The sequence below is a fragment of the Mastacembelus armatus genome, chromosome 14 (genome assembly GCF_900324485.2).
Source record: "Mastacembelus armatus chromosome 14, fMasArm1.2, whole genome shotgun sequence".
Classification (NCBI taxonomy): domain Eukaryota; kingdom Metazoa; phylum Chordata; class Actinopteri; order Synbranchiformes; family Mastacembelidae; genus Mastacembelus; species Mastacembelus armatus.
This window is the reverse complement of record NC_046646.1, coordinates 4,902,415-4,920,051: the sequence shown is the minus strand read 5'-3', so window position 1 is coordinate 4,920,051 and position 17,637 is coordinate 4,902,415. Positions and strand designations below refer to the sequence as shown.

Below are 17,637 nucleotides of genomic sequence, written 5' to 3'. Positions count from 1 at the left end.
TTTAAAAACTTCATGATGTGTTTACTTGTGTTATCTTTGCAAAAAAATAAGAAATCAGGAATAAAACCACTGTATATAAACTGTGCTGATTGAAATAAACTTGTCTTGCCAGTGGAATGTTTCATAGCTGATACTGCGGTATGCCATAGCCATAATGAAAGCACAGGTGGGATGGATTAACAACATTTGTTTCATCTTCACTTTTGCTTGAAGACTTCAATCAATGGACTGTAAACTAAAATCTCTGAGCAGTTTAAGGCAGCCCTGTCATCACCAACAGCAATAATGACTCCGTGTGCAGATGTGTATTCACAGTGCAGCACCAAATAGTCAAAATAGAGGTCAGCCTGGTTCAAGACTTCTGAGGTTCTGCCTACACCTCTGATATTTAGCTCTGTGAGAACATTTCAGTCTGATCACCAGGCTAAATACATACTGTACAGAACTACAGAGGTAGTCTGTGATAAACACAGACCAAACAGATACAGAGTAATATTAGCATCCATTTTGAATAATGTTTCAGGCCATCTAATAAATATGACTCCAATATCCACACTGTTTCTGATCTCCACCAACCAAGATTTCTGGTTCTTTACACCAGAACCTATGCAAATTAATTGCAAGTGTAAGAAGTAACAAGTCTGAAAACTTATCAAACCAACCAACAGTTTATGGCAAAGGATTTTACAAACACAACAGCAATTATTTTGTCTCTCATTGCAAACATCGGTAATACACTACCCATGATATAAAATCATTTTACTAAAACCCTTGCCTTGTCAGTCTGGTCTTGTTCTGCTTTTTTCATGCAGGGCTGATATTAGCCTAAAATGATATAGCTGTATGTTCCCCAGCTAGTCTCTAACTTTGTTTTTTTGTTTTCCAAAGTGAGACTAGAATTTTCAGGTTCTGTCCCAAACAAAAACTTGTTACCTTTTGTGACTACACTAACAACTAAAAAACAGCCTTGGAACAAGATCTTTCTCAACAGCATAAAACACCATTTTCCATAAACAACTAATGCTTGTAGGCTAAACACTGAAGTACTAGCAGCAAAAACAGCAAGACAGAGAGGACCGTGACATTTTTAGGCAGCAGATATTATAGCTATGATATTGAACTTGATGCAAAAATGTCCTTAGAGCCAGTTTCAGTGTCCAAGGATCGGGTTGTCGAGGTCCCTGCCTTCAACCACTACCCGATCCACAAAGCACCAGCCCCTTATGGATCCTCCTGCAGGTGGTGGACCCACAGAAGGGCGGCCCCACGTCGCCTTTTCAGGCTTTGCCCAGGGATGAGATCCGCCCTGAGTATCTCAAGTCTCTGGATGTTGTTGGGCTGTCATGGTTGACACACCTGTGCAACATCACGTTGGCGACTAGGGACAGTACCCCTGGATTGGCAGACCGGGGTGGTGGTCCCTCTTTTTAAGAAGGGGGACCAGTGTTCCAGCTATAGAGGGATCACACTCCTCAGCCACCCTGGGAAGGTCTATGCCTAGGTGCTGGAGATGAGGATCCGGCCGATGGTAGAACCTCGGATCCAGGAGGAACAATGGACCAGCTCTATACCCTCTTCAGGGTGCTCAAGGGTTCATGGGAGTTTGCCCAACCAGTTTACGTGTTTTGTGGACTTGGAGAAGGCATTCAACCACGTCCTCGCGACATTCTGTGGGAGGTGCTATGGGAGTATGGTGTGCGGGGCTCTTTGTTAAGGCCTATCCGGTCTCTGTACAAACCAGAGCAGGAGCTTGGTTCGCATTGCCGGCAGAATTATGGACAGAATTTCTAGGCGCAGCCAGGGGTTGGAGGGAGTCCAGTTAAGGGACCACAGGATGTCATCCCTGCTTTTTGCAGATGATGTTATCCTGTTGGCTTCATCTAGCCAGGACCTTCAGCATGCACTGGGATGGTTTGCAACCGAGTGTGAAGCAGCTGGGATGAGAATCAGCCTCTCCAAGTCCGAGGTCATGGTTCTCAACTGGAAAAAGGTGGCCTGCCATCTCCAGGTCAGGGGAGAGATCCTGCCTCAGGTGAAGGAGTTTAAGTATCTTGGGATCTTGTTCATGAGTGACGGAAGGACGCAGCGTGAGATTGACAGACGAATTGGTGCATCGGCAGAAGCAATGCAGTCGATGTACCGGTCCGTGCTGAGCTGAAAGGCTCAACTCTCTATTAACCGGTCAATCTACATTCCGACTATTATACAAGCGGCCAAAAATTAGCTTCCTATGCAGGGTAGCTGGGCACTCCCTTAGAGATAGGGTGAGGAGCTCGGAGTAGAGCCGCTGTTCCTCCACAGATCAGCTGAGGTGGCTCGGGCATCTATACCGGATGCCTCCTGGACGCCTGCCGGGGGGGGGGGGGGGTGTTCAGGGCATGTCCCACCAGGAAGAGACCCAAGACACGCTGGAGGGACTATGGTATTTGGCTGGCCTGGGAACGCCTCGGTGTCCCCCCTGATGAGCTTGAGGAAGTGACCAGGGAAAAGGAAGTCTGGGCATCCCTGCTTAGGCTACTGGCTCCACGACCCAGCCCTGGATAAGCGGAAGAAGATGGATGGATGGATGTAAAAATGACAGTAACAATGTACGAAGAAACTGGCGAACCTTCATATAGAAACCCCCTATCCAGATTGCGCTGACATGTGGCCCCAAAGAGTGGGTTATCAGGCCATGCTGTCATAAATCTTCATGGCCCCATGACAAGACAAGACAAGTTGATTTAAAAATCAAGGTCAGACAATTCTAAGTGATAAACTGCAAAACACAAAAAGATCTTCAGGAGCTCAAAATAGAATAATACACTATGTCTATCTTTGTACATGCTTTTGTCAAATGGCAAAAAAAAATCTTACAGTTGTTTTTTATCAGTGGGAACTGAGTATACAGGATACTCTGAATGTATTCCCTGCATTCCCTGCTGTACTGTGCTGCAACATCACAGCCTCCATTGCAAACTCATACAGCAAACTGAGACATTAAGTCTAAGTTTACCATTAAAGGAAATATTGCTCTTGTTAATATTGTTCTTAGTTAAATACTAATTAGAGACTAAGCTGTGGGGCTGTGTAATATGTATCAGGTGAAAAACTTAACATGATAAATGGACATAGCTTAGTCATTAATTTCTATAATGATGATGCAAGCTCCTATGTTTACTTTCCCCATGCAGTGCTTAAGAGTAGAGGTTTAATTCAAGCAGGTGATTAGATCCTGTGTCTATGGGCAATTCAAATAAATCAATTCCTGGACTGACTGGAGATCAATTAGTCCCAAAACATGGATCCTTTGAGACACTGGCTCTGCTGGATTTCTAAGCAGCTGAGGGCTATGACTGTGCTCTGATTCACAGCCAAACTCAGCATGATTAATGACAGTCCACTAGCACACATGGAAAAATATGAGTGCCTTTTGCTACACCAATAGAAACATTTAAAGAGAACTACATTGGATATTGGTAATGACAGTCAAATATACTCCGAATCTTTATCTGGAGAAAAACACTTGCAGAACATTTCTGTTGCTAATTTAGGGTGCTGCACTTTCAAGCACGTTCTAGATTTTGATGGTTTGTTTGTACACATAAATAAATAACCACCAAATTATTTAACTCATTCCTTCAAACTGGGACACAACTCATGCCCTCATAGCAGCAACAACAAACTGTTTAATCCAGTCAGATAGAGAGGGGCAGCCAGTGGTTAAATGAAGATGAGGAGCTTTGGTTTACTTTCAGTAATGCCCACAAATTACTGACTTTTAAAAAAAAAGTATGTCATTTTGCATCCGTTCTTCCCTAAAAAGAGCTCTTTGAGTAACTTTTTTTCAATAAATACAGCTCCTAAAATAAAATACCTCTGCATTGTTGTTGTGTGGTGAGTAGTTCTCTGGATTTGAGCATAATAATTCTAGACAAATTTTATTGGAGTGGATTAGGGAATGGACCTGACATCTCAGCTGTTTGGAAGCTTTTCTTGTGCTTCTTGCTCATGTTTTAACTCTTGGCCATACTGGGCAATAAATCTGCTCCAAAGTTGCAGGAATCCTAAGCCTCCCTGGGTCTGCTGCAACAAAGCATCCCCTCAGCATCAACCTGCTCCCAGCACACTTCATGATCACCATCACAACCAGCCAAAACATTAAATGTTGCTTATACTATGCCTTACTCATTGCAACCCAACAATATTTAAAAATACAACACTGACAATACTGTGAGTCTACTGTCTCATCTATATCTAGTTATTTTATGATTCATATCTGTCCTTAATTTAGATCCATTTCCTTTCACTTAGTATTACACGACCCTACACATACCCACCAGGGCTGGACTGGACATTTTGGCCCAGACTACTAGCGACGGCCCTGGGTATGTCGGCACAGCGGGAAAGTGCCCGGTCTGCCAGATGGCCAGTCCTGCCCTGATACCCACTACAGCATGTAATACTGTTTAAAGGTGATGCAGACCGTGTCCAGAAACAGCAAGACATCGTGTGCCTCAGGGTTTCATACTAAAATATGTAACCAAAGACTGTGGTAGTGTATTTCATGTGTGTTTCTTTTCATTACATACATGTGTATATATCTTCATTACTCTGCATGGGGATGGAGCCTATTTCTTCCCTTCTAATCCCATTTTCACCCCCCGAGTAAATCCCGTTGACAGCAAACTGAAAGTGAGCCCAACCTGAGGCAGATTATTGAAGATGTGAAGGTTGGTCTTCAGTGTGGAGCTGAAGGCGAGGACACCCGTGCCTATTGGTTTCATGGAAACGTGTTGAGGGGAGCGGGGCTGCCCCCGCTATAAAAGCAGCGGCTGTGTGAGAGCGCGGCGCGTTGGAGAGGACTGCACCTTCACTCCACTGGCCGGTGGGCTTCACAGATAACCAGGATCCACGCAAAGACACGCACAGCGCAGACATGAGTGAGGTAGGTGCCACAGGCTCCAAACACCTTCTCTGACCCATCCTGCAGCACCGCGGCGGCCGCTTTAAACAAATCTTCCTTTTCTGGACTTGCTGTAAAGTTAATAGAACAGTGCAGTATCGGTTTAATCCGCTTCTAAACGTCGCGCTCTTTGCGAGTCTTAACGCCTTAGTCTAGTCTACTTTTCATGGTTGCAGATGGCCAAATAACAACAACAATAATAACAATGTTAATGTTAATAATATACATATATATATATATATATATAAGTTTTTTTCCCCGCACATGATTTTTCCTGTGTGCAGCTGAAATGCTGACTGGCCAGCATACACATGATGATGATGATATAGAGGGAGTGTGAAAAGATGTGAACACATCTGAGCATCAAATCTTTCAAACCTCAAATGGCAAATAGCAGGTGAATGTGAGAGGCAGTCCATGATACTAATAAGATGTGTTGATTTTGACATTTTAAACTAGAGCTGCGTTGAGAGAGCGAGGTGATGAGTTTCTGATAATGTCAGAGGAGACATTAGAAAGGAAGCCAAAGAGTGCGTCCTATGGCCACTGAATTATTCAAGGATTGTTGCTAACTAAGACAAATAAAGCATTCTCAGGGAGTCCTCGGGGGAAGCCCAGGCTCCAATAAAACCTTATCATGACTTGACCCAGAGGACATGGACTGACTAAAAGCATATAATTCTATTCCTGTTCTGTGTCCTGTGTATGTTGAGCAGCCTGTGGCTGTAGCTGCAGCAGGTGGGCCACCACTGAAGCATCAAAACCTACAGTAGCTGCAGGAGAAATGTGCAATAAAACAAACTGCTAAATGTTTCATGATGAGATATGACCTCTTGATCAGTGCTCCCACATTTATACCACCATGAACACCATACTTCTGTCATTAACAATGTTTTTTCACAGATCTTTTGGATTTTTGTACAGTGGCACATACATGGGACAGTCAGTGCAGGCTTCTTTTGTGTTCTGCTTAGAGTGACTACACCTAGGAAAACTCACTTGTATCTTGTGTTAGTGATAGATTCATGAGCCTACACAGTACAGTACACTGCAGTCAACACCAAGACAGAAATCTGCTGCTCTGAATGAATAATTAAATGAAAATCAATAGCAGACTCCATCTGTGTACACACTCTACTGTTTATCCTTACCTTTATTTTCTTCAGCCTCACACAGTTATTCTGCTTATCAAGATGATTGGCACTTTCACCACTAGCACACATTGTTTATTAAATCACTATGTCCTGGCTATTTTCTAGACAAAAGAGGGAAATTTTCCTTAATTTCCACTCACATTGGGCCTTAAACCAGTATATTATTGATAAACGCTAACATAAGGACCATAAATTGTTTCACTGTAACTGCATTACAACTCCTCACTAAATCCAAACCGCTTGACAGCCAGAGTGCACTGCCATGATTGAAAATATATTAAAACTGGTAGTATATTAAAAATTCATATCATTGTCAAATTAATAGTTACATTATCCCATGATTAATGTGAAGAATGAGGCCATAAAGGATATCCAGGAAGATGGTGTGGAGGCTGTGATGGATGTTGTCCATGTTGCCTACTCTGATTTCACTGGGGCAATTTGACACATTTCCAGAGGTCAACAATTAATGTGTTGACATATAAAATTGCCATGTACAATCATAATCAACAGGAAGGCCAAAACTATGAACGTGAGACTAAGTTGTAATGAAGAGCAATTACCCCTTAACGTTCACTAATGTATGCATGTATAATTTTCCATTTCATTCATTTAACTGACAAAGCATATTTTGGTGTCAAATTCTGTAGCATATGAAAGCTTTTAGTGGATAACTCCAGCTGTTATTCTGCTGCACGTTAACTGCAGCACACTGTGCTTAAGTGCTGCTTGACATTAGATTTTGCACATTTTGACTGGACTTCACAATGTAAAGTAATTTTATGACAATTAATTACTTTGTGTATAAAATCTCTTTGAAAATGCAATCACTGAAAGATTTTTAGAAGCAGTGTTAAAGATAATATGGTGTTTTATTGACAGCCTGTCCTTTAATCAATGCATCAATATTTAAGTGGTCTCTTGTTGTGTTCACCTACCCATATTTTAATTACAGTAAGAGTGGTGGCTATGGTGGCTGCTTGGCAAAGACATTTGTTTCATCATCCAAAGTGGATGAGCCTTTTTTTTATTAAATAGATTAGATGAGAGTGTTAAAAGTTGCTGATGTAAAAAAGACAGCAAGCTGACACGGGCAAATGTGTTTGGGACGGGGTTTTCCTTTAAACTTTCTTTTGCTGACTTAAGACTGATAGAGTGATTGAGATCCAAACTAAAGTGGTGATTAGAAAAAAAAAACCCCTGGGACTCAAGCCCCTGCAACTCTGGAGGAAATGCTCGAATATGATTTGAAGCAAGTTGACTTACTGACCAGAAATATAAACACATTTTAATCTACCATTTTTTGTGATTTGTCATGAGGCATGTTGCCTGACCCTAATCCTGCTTTAAACAATGAACTGAGATTACATTGAAATAATCTGTAATCCATCTAAACTGTTACCAGGCATTGTAGGTGATGCCTCCACTGGCTGTAACTCAGCCTCCTGGCTAATCCTGGCATGTTTACTGCTATGCTTTGCAGAAAGAAATATCTGAGAGCAAGGAGGGGCATGTGAATGGTCAAAACAGAGCAGATTATACTTAAACTACCAAAACAGGATCGGTGCTACAGTAGCATTATTACAGAACCTCAAAAAAGTGTTTAACAGGAAGCTCTTGATATGTATTTCTCAGGGGAATTGCATATAATCTCACAGAGGGAAATGTGTTAACATTCACATAGTCTTTCATTATACACTTGAGACCACCACCTGACCCAATCTGCAATATTACATACCTTAGAGTAACTGTAAAGGAAAAAATCAGTCTACTTCTGAAGTGATAAAAACATACCCTGTATCATCCATGTGTCCCTAGTAGATGATGTACTCTACCATACACTCAGTAATTATTACAGGAATACATGCAAAAAAAGGATTAGGAATCCTAAAAAAATCTCAGCAAAGTACTCCTACACTGATCCAGGCTTTGCCTCACTACCTCACCTGTCTCCTCATGTGATTGCTTGTAGCTGCCACAAACAATGAAGTCACCAGCTACCTAATTAGAGCATAGATCTAACATGAACACCACATGATGCAGAGTCCCTGAACACAATTGAATCATATCCATTAATTTTGTCTTTTGAGAATCCAATGCAATGCTATTTTTGCCACGGAAATGGTTTGCTATGCCACTCAGTCAGTCACAGCACTGCCCTCAAACTGTAACTAGACAGAAACATTGGCTAAATTTTTAAATTCAATAGGGGCTTTGGGGGGATACATGATGGAAGGTGAGCTGGCTCTAATGCCAGTTAAATGCTGTAGATGGTCAACTGAAAACATTGCCTACTCCCACTTTTGAGCCTTTTAAGCCTTCAATATGTTTACAATTGCTTTTTGAATGAGAGCAAAGGAATATTGTGTGCAATTTAACATATGCTGCTGGGTGGCCCAAATGCTGTCTAATGCACACTAACGTTCTTTGGTAAACACATGCTGCTATGCTATTAGTTTTACTTGAACAACTCCAGCTGGAAGGCAAATGTACCTTCCTTTTACTTTTACTGATGCTGTTGTACATGTTTAGGTGATTGAATGAAACTGCAGCAGGATATAACAGATCTGTTGGGCTTAAAAGGGATATTTCACTGCAAAACCAAAACAAACTGCAAATTATAAAACAACAACAGCAACAATGACAATGAAGATGTTTTGGCTTTTACTGTATATTGCCTTGATTTCTATCTGCACCCCAGTACAGTGAAAATAAGTTGATCTGTCTGCTAATATACAGTGGAAGGGCCTACACATACTACGAAGAGGATCACATGACCAACCACCCTCTAAATATACTACACCAAACAAAATGACCAGTTAAGCATTTAAATTGTTATAAATAATAGGCATTAGTACAATATTTTAACAGTTGCAATTCTCCCCGTTAGAGACAGGCAGCAGGAATGATGATACCTTTATCAGTCACTAGAGTTTCAATTATATTTGTCACCCCCAGGAGTCCCCGTTATTCCCAATTCTCTACTGCAACACAAATACTTTCAAGATTAATGCTACCAATTAAACTGAAGCCTGAGATATAACTGACTCACTTTAGTTAGTGAACACAGCAGCATTGAGGAGAATAAGGAATTAAGTCAGTTTTCATATTCTACCTTTTCTGTCTAAAGGATAATTTAAAGTTGTTCACAACCGTGGGTAGTCCTTAACATGTACCTTCGCAAAGAAGGGGTGAATTGGTAAGCATAGTTCACTGATGGTCGCAGACACACACCTCCTGCATCTTACACACGCATTGTCCTGCATGCCCATTGGTTAATCTGACTTCTGGCTGGAAGGCATGAAAAGACAAATGCACATTCAAATGACAAAATGGAGCAGCCAGAAGAAAGAGACTTGCTGCCGAAGTACAAAAATGTAAACATTTGATTCTGGAGTATTTTTCTGCTTGTGTTACCTGTTGTTTTCACAAAACGTGCTGATTTCCATTTCCTGCCTTCTTCTAGGTTTTCGTAGTCTAAACATTAAAGGTTCAATGTGTAATATTCAGAGTGATCTATCAGCAGAAATGGAATATAGTATTTATAAATATGTTGACATTAGTGTGTAATCACTGGGAAATACCAGCTGTTGCATTTTCTTAATCTTAGAATGAGCCTTTAAATCTACATAGGGAGCAGGTCTCCTTTCATGGAGGCTGCCATGTTGCTCCACCATGTTTTTACAGTGGCTCAGAAGGTACAAACCAAACACTGGGTCTAGATAAGTGGCAACAGCAATCTGACCACTCGATGCAGCTCACATCTTTCGCATTTTACACACTGCACCTTTAGTTTTCACACAAGTATAATTGCAAAATCTATGGTCTTTGTCATATATAGTGCTTTTCTACACTGAAGTGCACTCAAAGCACTTTACAGTATTTCCCATTCACCCATTTGTGCACACAAACACATGCACTCAACCACAAACGCTGGCACACACAATTGTTTAGGCAGCCATACACCAATGGAAGAGGCACCAGGACAACCTGCTCTATCTCCCTGAACCACAGCTGTTATGCAACCATATCCGAATGATAGACGCATATGATCCCATACAGGCAGTGATGCCGAAGTCTAAATTCAGTCTTTATTATTTCACTGCAACATAAACGTCTAGCACACATTCAAACGTTACTTATAAATATTTTCCTCAACTGCAGGTAATTCATCTGCATTGGATGTCATAACTTTCACTATTGTATTGGCATGTATTAGATCAAAGTAGTACCTTCACAGCTACAGATGGAAACTGAGCAAGGTTGTCCATACCAGAAAACAAGGACAAGAAACTTAATTCCAAGTCTTCATCATCACAACTGAAGGTTGAAAACATGGTGGAGCAACATGGCGGCCTCCATGAAAGGAGACCTGACACAGCTGACACTGTGCTGGAGTTGAGTTGCACTGGCACCACTGTTGCTTCTGCTCTGTCCAGGTGACTAAACTGTAAGCTTTATAAATGCAGCCTATGTTTTTGCATTATCTATTGGATGACTTGGATGACACTGTCTCAAAGGCTTTTATTTTATTAAATATGACAATGTTTTGAACACATCTGGATCTTCATCAGGTCACAAATTGTTGTTAAACTCAGTGTTGTGAAATCCATAGCCGCACCTTAATATATTCCCAACAACCAATGGCCTCTGAAAATCAAAGGCGGTATAAGGTTAAAATCAATAGGGAATCACAGAGTATTCACTTAGAGCTGACAAAAAAGTCTCAATAGAAATTACATATACTCTGTCTCTAAGAAAGATCTCCAACCATCATGCATAGATTTAGTTGAAAATATTAAACATATATAAATATAATGAAACAAAAAGTCACAATGTAAAGTACAAAATACAAGGTAACATTACAAAAAAGATTACAAAAAATGCAATTGTATATCCAAAAGTCAGGACAGGCAAATTATGCACATGACATAGTATGCACATAACACTTTTATAATGTCAGTTGCACACACCTTAAAGATTAAAATATATCCATCCATCCATCCATCTTCTATACCCGCTTTTCCTGGCTCAGGGTCACGGGGATGTGCTGGAGCCTATCCCAGCTCTCTCTCGGGTGGAAGGCAGGGGTACACCCTGGACAGGTCACCAGTAGATTAAAATATATGTAAAACAGAATATGAGATGTATTAGGATGTGGCAGTGAATCTTACAACATTTTGTATTTGACCTGACAAAGATCCAGATCGAATCGAAACAGCATATTTAAAAAATTCTGGCTTTGTAATCAGTGTGCAGGTGTGACCAGACTTTTCTAGCACCAGTAACTAATGACATTTAGTATAGCCTCAGCTGTACTTTGAGTTTGCTGGTGACTTATGTTTGCATGCTAACATGATAAACTAAGATGGCAAACATGGTACCAAAGCTTCATCTTGATTTGCTGTTAGCTTCTAGTAATGTCACTGCAGGCATCTTAGCATTTAGATACAGCCTCTCAGAGCCAAAATGAGGGCTGTAGACCTGCTATTCAGACCAAAAACAGTATTAAATCTGCATTGGCATTGGGGCACATTTAAAATACTGGTAAAGCAATACAGTCACAAACTTTAGTTGCAACACAGCTTAATTCAATTCAATTCAATTCAATTTTATCTGTATAGCGCCAAATCACAATACAAATCATCTCAAGGCACTTTACAAAAAAACAAAAAAACCCAACAAATCCCTTATGAACAGCACTTGGTGACAGTGGAGAGGAAAAACTCCCTTTAATGGAAGAAAATACCTCCAGCAGAACTGGGCTCAGTTCGGGCGACTATCTACCTCGACCGGTTGGTGTGTTAATGTGTTTAAAGACTCATCAGCTGCTAAAATATTTATAATTCTGTCAGACATGTAATTGCTTATCACAGCAGCATCTGCAGTATTTTATCTTTTGTCAAGACAATCATGAAATAACGAATAGAAGTATAGAGTTCAAGTTCCAAAGTAATCACCCAGGAAGGTATTTTTGCATATGAGTGCAACACTTTGCTGGATGATGTCGTCATGTCGTGCTGTGGCAATGTTTAGCATAGTTACAATTTCTTAATACTCTTTGTTGTCTTGAAAAAGAAAAAAAAAGTTCCCTCCAGCGCTGGCACCCCGCTGTGCCACTGGACTGCCTCCACAAATGCATGAAAGAGCTATTTTTTCATGCAGAGCTACAGTCGATATGAATACATCCTTAGTGTTGCTTTAGCAAATGTTCTAGGTGACTTATAAAGTAAGTTGTATTTTAAACTTGTGCTTTAAATATCTGTGTCCTCTACAGTATGTTACATCATCAAAAATCTAAAATATCCAAAAGCTGTTGTTAATCTTAAAAGAAAAGGAATATTAAGCACAATGTGCTGCATAGTCCACCATTGTGGCATCACACTGCTTGTTCAGTCAATCAGTCCTCAGCAGTGTCAGCTTCCATGCTGTCAGCCCTGTTTCCAGTCGGTTGGTGGGGACGCTGCTTAGAAGCTGAAAGGGCGCTGGGATGAGTTGTCTGTGACCTAGTTTTGCTGTCTCCTAGTTAAATTGTTAATAGATCCTGAGTGCATCATGGAGTCTCTCTGGGAAGCCTGGGCTGCCATAAGAGCCAAAAATAGTGCCACCCCCACACTGAGAGGGTAATTTTTGCCCATTCCCTCTATGTCCATGCCAACCCTTCATGCCATTGTTGTATTTTCTAAACTCAATCAAGAGGAAAAACACACAAGCATCACATAAAGAAACAGTGATAAGAACAATACGTGAAGCTACTAATAAACCTGTGTGAATGCAAATTTGAACCTTTACTAATACTAAATAACAAAATTCATTTGAATGGATACCCTGTACACCAGTAAGAGGTGAAGTAACACTGTTTGTGTTTTAAAGATTACACAGAAAAAGAAAGAGAAAAATGTAATGAAAGTAAATTAACTAGTTAAATCCAACAGTCACTCTGACCTTTACTATATTTAAATTTAAACCAAAAGGGCAAAGGGCAGGTACTCAAAATATTTAATTCTAGTGGGGTACATTCTGGGCATGAGACTCCAGTGTTTTACAAAACCATAAAAGTTAAATAAATTCTAGTGCTTACCAAGCTTTGAACAATAATATGTTCAAGTATGGCAGACAGAGCCATATGTGGCACATACAAAGTAGGGGAAATCATCATTAGCAGTGTGACTATGATTATTGCAGTCCATTGTCCAAGCTCCTACTGTCTCCTGCATACGGGAATAGAGACAAATGCCATGCTTGCTCCAGATTCAGATGAAATTTGGTTCAGATCTGAAATTTGTATAAAACTAATTGCATTCCCATCAGAGTTGTCTAACGACAAATCATGGAGGAACCATTGTCACTGAACAACCGCCTTAAAAATCTATTAAATGAAGGAGAGTCAGAAATAATCATAAACTCATAACTCTATAATGAAAACCAAGCTACCAAGCTATTAACCATATGTCCAGTCCTTGTATTGCACTATAGGCTAGTTTTCTGCTGAACTAAACATAACAGCTTGAACAGAATGAATGTACCACTGAACTGAAAACTGTCTGAATGACAACCTCATATGACTACTGATATATTCATTTACTGTTGTGGGTCCTCTACTGATGTGTCTTTCACTAGTGATGTGACTGCTTATGAAAAACACTTCATGTACTTCATATTTAATTCAATTCAATTCAATTCAATTTTATTTGTATAGCGCCAAATCACAATACAAATCATCTCAAGGCACTTTACAAAAACTAAAACTAAAAACCCAACAATTCCCTTATGAGCAAGCACTTGGCGACAGTGGAGAGGAAAAAACTCCCTTTAACGGAAGAAAAAAACCTCCAGCAGAACCAGGCTCAGTTTGGGCGGCCATCTGCCTCGACCGGTTGGGGTGAGTGGATAGAGCAGAGAGAAAAGAACAGCAACAATAAACAACAAATAGACACTGCAAGTTGGTGGGGCCAGTAACTGCACATCAGCGATAAACAGCTCCAGGACCAGGGACACCTGCAGAAGGTACAGAGAGAGAGAGAGAGAGAGAGAGGGAGGGAGAGAGCACAAACTAGGGGAGAGAGAGAGCACAAGGTTAGTAACATTCAATGGTGGAATATACATGAGGTGGGAGAGAGGGGGGGGGGGGGGGGGTTAGGGTAGGGGAGCTCAGTGCACCGATGGTCCTCGGGCAGTCTAGGCCTATAGCAGCATAACTAACTAAGGGATGGTTCAGGGTTGCCTGAAGCCAGCCCTAACTATATGCTTTGTCAAAGAGGAAGCTTTTAAGTCTAGCCTTAAAAGTACAGAGAGTGTCTGCCTCCTGAACCCAGGCTGAGAGCTGGTTCCACAGGAGAGGAGCTTGATAGCTAAAGGCTCTGCCTCCCATTCTGCTTTTGAGAACTCTGGGAACCACAAGTAGGCCTGCACTCTGAGAGCGAAGTGGTCTATAGGGATAATATGGTACTATGAGGTCTTTAAGGTATGAAGGAGCTTGATTATGAAGGGATTTGTATGTGAGAAGAAGGATTTTAAATTCTATTCTATATTTTACAGGGAGCCAATGAAGAGAAGCCAATATAGGAGAAATATGATCTCTCTTGCTAGTTCCTGTCAGGACTCTGGCTGCGGCATTCTGGATTAATTGGAGGCTTTTTATTAAGATATTAGGACATCCAGATAGTAATGAGTTACAGTAATCTAGCCTTGAGGAAACAAACGCATGGACTAGTTTTTCTGCATCATTTTGAGACAGGATGTTCCTAATTTTGGAAATGTTGCGCAGGTGAAAGAATGCAGTTCTAGAAATTTGTTTTATGTGTGAGTTAAAGGACATGTCCTGGTCAAAAATAACTCCAAGGTTTTTTACAGTAGTGCTGGAGGCCAGGGCTATGCCATCTAGAGTAGCTATAATTTTAGAAAAGTTATTTCTGAGATTTTTAGGCCCAAATATAATGACTTCTGTTTTCTCCGAGTTTAAAAGTAAAAAGTTACTGGTCATCCAAGCCTTTATGTCAGTTAGACAGGCTTGAAGTCTGGTTAACTGGTTTGTGTTAACAGGTTTAATAGATAGATATAACTGAGTGTCATCCGCATAGCAGTGGCAATTAATAGAGTGCTTCCTAATGATATATCCTAAAGGAAGCATGTACAGGGTGAACAGAATCGGTCCTAGCACAGAACCTTGTGGAACTCCATAACTAACTTTTGTTCGTGTGGAAGGTTCATCATGGACATGAACAAACTGGAATCTGTCCGATAAATAGGATTGGAACCACTTTAACGCTGTTCCTCTGATACCAATCACATGCTCCAGTCTCTGTAATAAGATGTTGTGGTCAATGGTGTCGAATGCTGCACTAAGGTCTAGGAGGACAAGTATCGAAACAAGTCCATTATCTGAGGCTAAGAGAAGATCGTTGGTAACTTTCAACAGTGCTGTTTCTGTACTATGATGTGCTCTAAATCCTGATTGGAAATCTTCAAATAGTTCATTCCTGTGTAAGTGGTCTGATAGCTGCTTAGCAACAGCTTTTTCTAGGATTTTAGAAATAAATGGCAGGTTGGATATTGGTCTATAATTAGCCAAGACACCTGGATCAAGACTAGGCTTTTTGAGTAAAGGTTTGATTACTGCAGTCTTAAAGGCCTGTGGTACGTAGCCTGATACTAGAGATAAATTTACCAAGTCCAATAAAGATGAGTTCATTAATGGCAGGGTGCCTTTAAGCAGTCTAGTCGGGATGGGGTCCAAGAGACACGTTGATGATTTCGATGAAGCAACTACTGATGTAAATTCAGAGAGATCTATAGGAGAGAAGCAGTCTAAACATAACTGAGGTCCTACAGATGATTCAAGAGCTACTGTAGTAGAAGATTCATTTATTGCAGGTATAGGAAGCATCTGCTGAATTTTATCTCTAATAGTTGTGATTTTATTTGTAAAGAAACTTTAGGGACTATAAATATTTGAACGAAACTGAATGAAGGTCATTAAATAAATATTACTTATAAGTGTTACTTATATATTAACTACAATTTTACACATTATCTCTTCAATTCTTCAGGTTGAAAATTTAGGTCAATTTTTATATGTATATTCAGCCTAGTTGTCTAGTTTATAGTAATGCAAATGCAGTGCTAAAATGGAGAGCTGAAGTGGATCAACCACAGAGCCCAAAGGGCTGTGGAGGCTTATGCCACTGCTTCACTTCCTTGAGCCCTACATGCAGGAGAAGGATACATGTTCTAATATGAATCTTGATTTTGGAGCTTCAGATGTGAACAGTATCTCTCTGGAAGAGCCAAGGTCCACACAGAGTGATGTCCTCCTACATCCCAGCCAGCAGCCCAGGCCACATGTCCCCCGATTAGGTTCTGGCAACCCAGGATGGTAGAAAGTCCCAGTCCAACTGAGGCCATACTCTGAAATGAACTTGTGGTAAAGCTTCAGCATCACAGTGGTGGTGCGCTGTTCTCTGCTGTGCTCACCCCGGGTAATTTAGACTGACACAATGGTGGTAATTTTTAGAAAACCCTGTTTACTGCAATTTTAAAGCATGGATAGTTCTGGTATATCATTACACCACACATCTGTTAACACTGTGCGAACCCAGCAGGTTCCTACTGGCTGCTACAAAGCCTAGATTAAAAATATTTTGATCCCATCTGGCTGCTCCCAAATTATTCACAGCTACCTACCTGAGAGGCTTAGGCCAGCCAAATCTCATCTTTCAAATCATCCTTCAAAAATCTTTTGTCAGGACATGCTTCTATGCTACTGCTCAGCTTCACCTTACTCCCATACTTTACTGTCATACTTACTGATGTTGATTTTATCTGCTTCATAACATCTTTTTTGGAGCATTTATATGTTTTTGTAAAGCATTTCTAATCGTGGTACTGTATTCATAAAAGTGATATATATTTAATGCTAGTCTTTTCTTCTGTCTTTCTAACTACATACCACAGATGTTTGTCTGGCACCTGCTTTTGTTGCCAGCATTAATCATCATGACAACAGGCTTCTCAGCTTGGTGTCCATCGCCAGCTTCTGTGTCACATGTGATTCTTTGAGACAGAGATGGGCTGAAGTTAAGGTCACAGCTGACAGGTGTGAAGGTTAATGAAGAGTGGAAGGCCACAGACAGAGAAGTTCAGATATTGTATAATAACAGTCCTGCATCATCATTTGCACTGGAGCTTCGCATTCAGGTCAAGTTGACACCATTTAGTTTTCATGATTTTTCTTGGATATTACTTTCTGGGAATTAGGTTTTCCAATGTGTGTAGGCCACTTATTTAAAGTTGCAATGAAACAGTTATTAGAACATCCTTAGCTTCCCCAGTATGAAGCCTTTCAGAGTGAAATATATGGATTACTTAAAAGTAGGAAATGCAGGAATGATACAGGGTTAGAGAGGACTCTTGACCTCCACCCACATTAAAAGCAGGAGGGCAAGTAACAAGTTTCAAATAAGGATCAACATCATTCATGGTCTTAGAAAATGAAAATATTTTTGCCAATTGAAGTCTAAACAAACAGCTATCACAACA

The 17,637-nt window shown here is 40.5% G+C and overlaps 1 protein-coding gene across 1 annotated transcript in view; it reads left to right on the top strand.

Moving 5' to 3' along the window:
• Nucleotides 1-4,844: 4,844 nt before the first annotated feature.
• pcp4a (Purkinje cell protein 4a) overlaps nt 4,845-17,637 on the top strand; it is a 38,394-nt gene continuing 25,601 nt past the window's right edge. Inside the window, exon 1 of the mRNA XM_026328946.1 lies at nt 4,845-4,927. Coding sequence (XP_026184731.1) covers nt 4,919-4,927 — 9 coding nt within the window. The 5' untranslated portion in view covers nt 4,845-4,918. The remainder of the gene's footprint in view (nt 4,928-17,637) is intronic.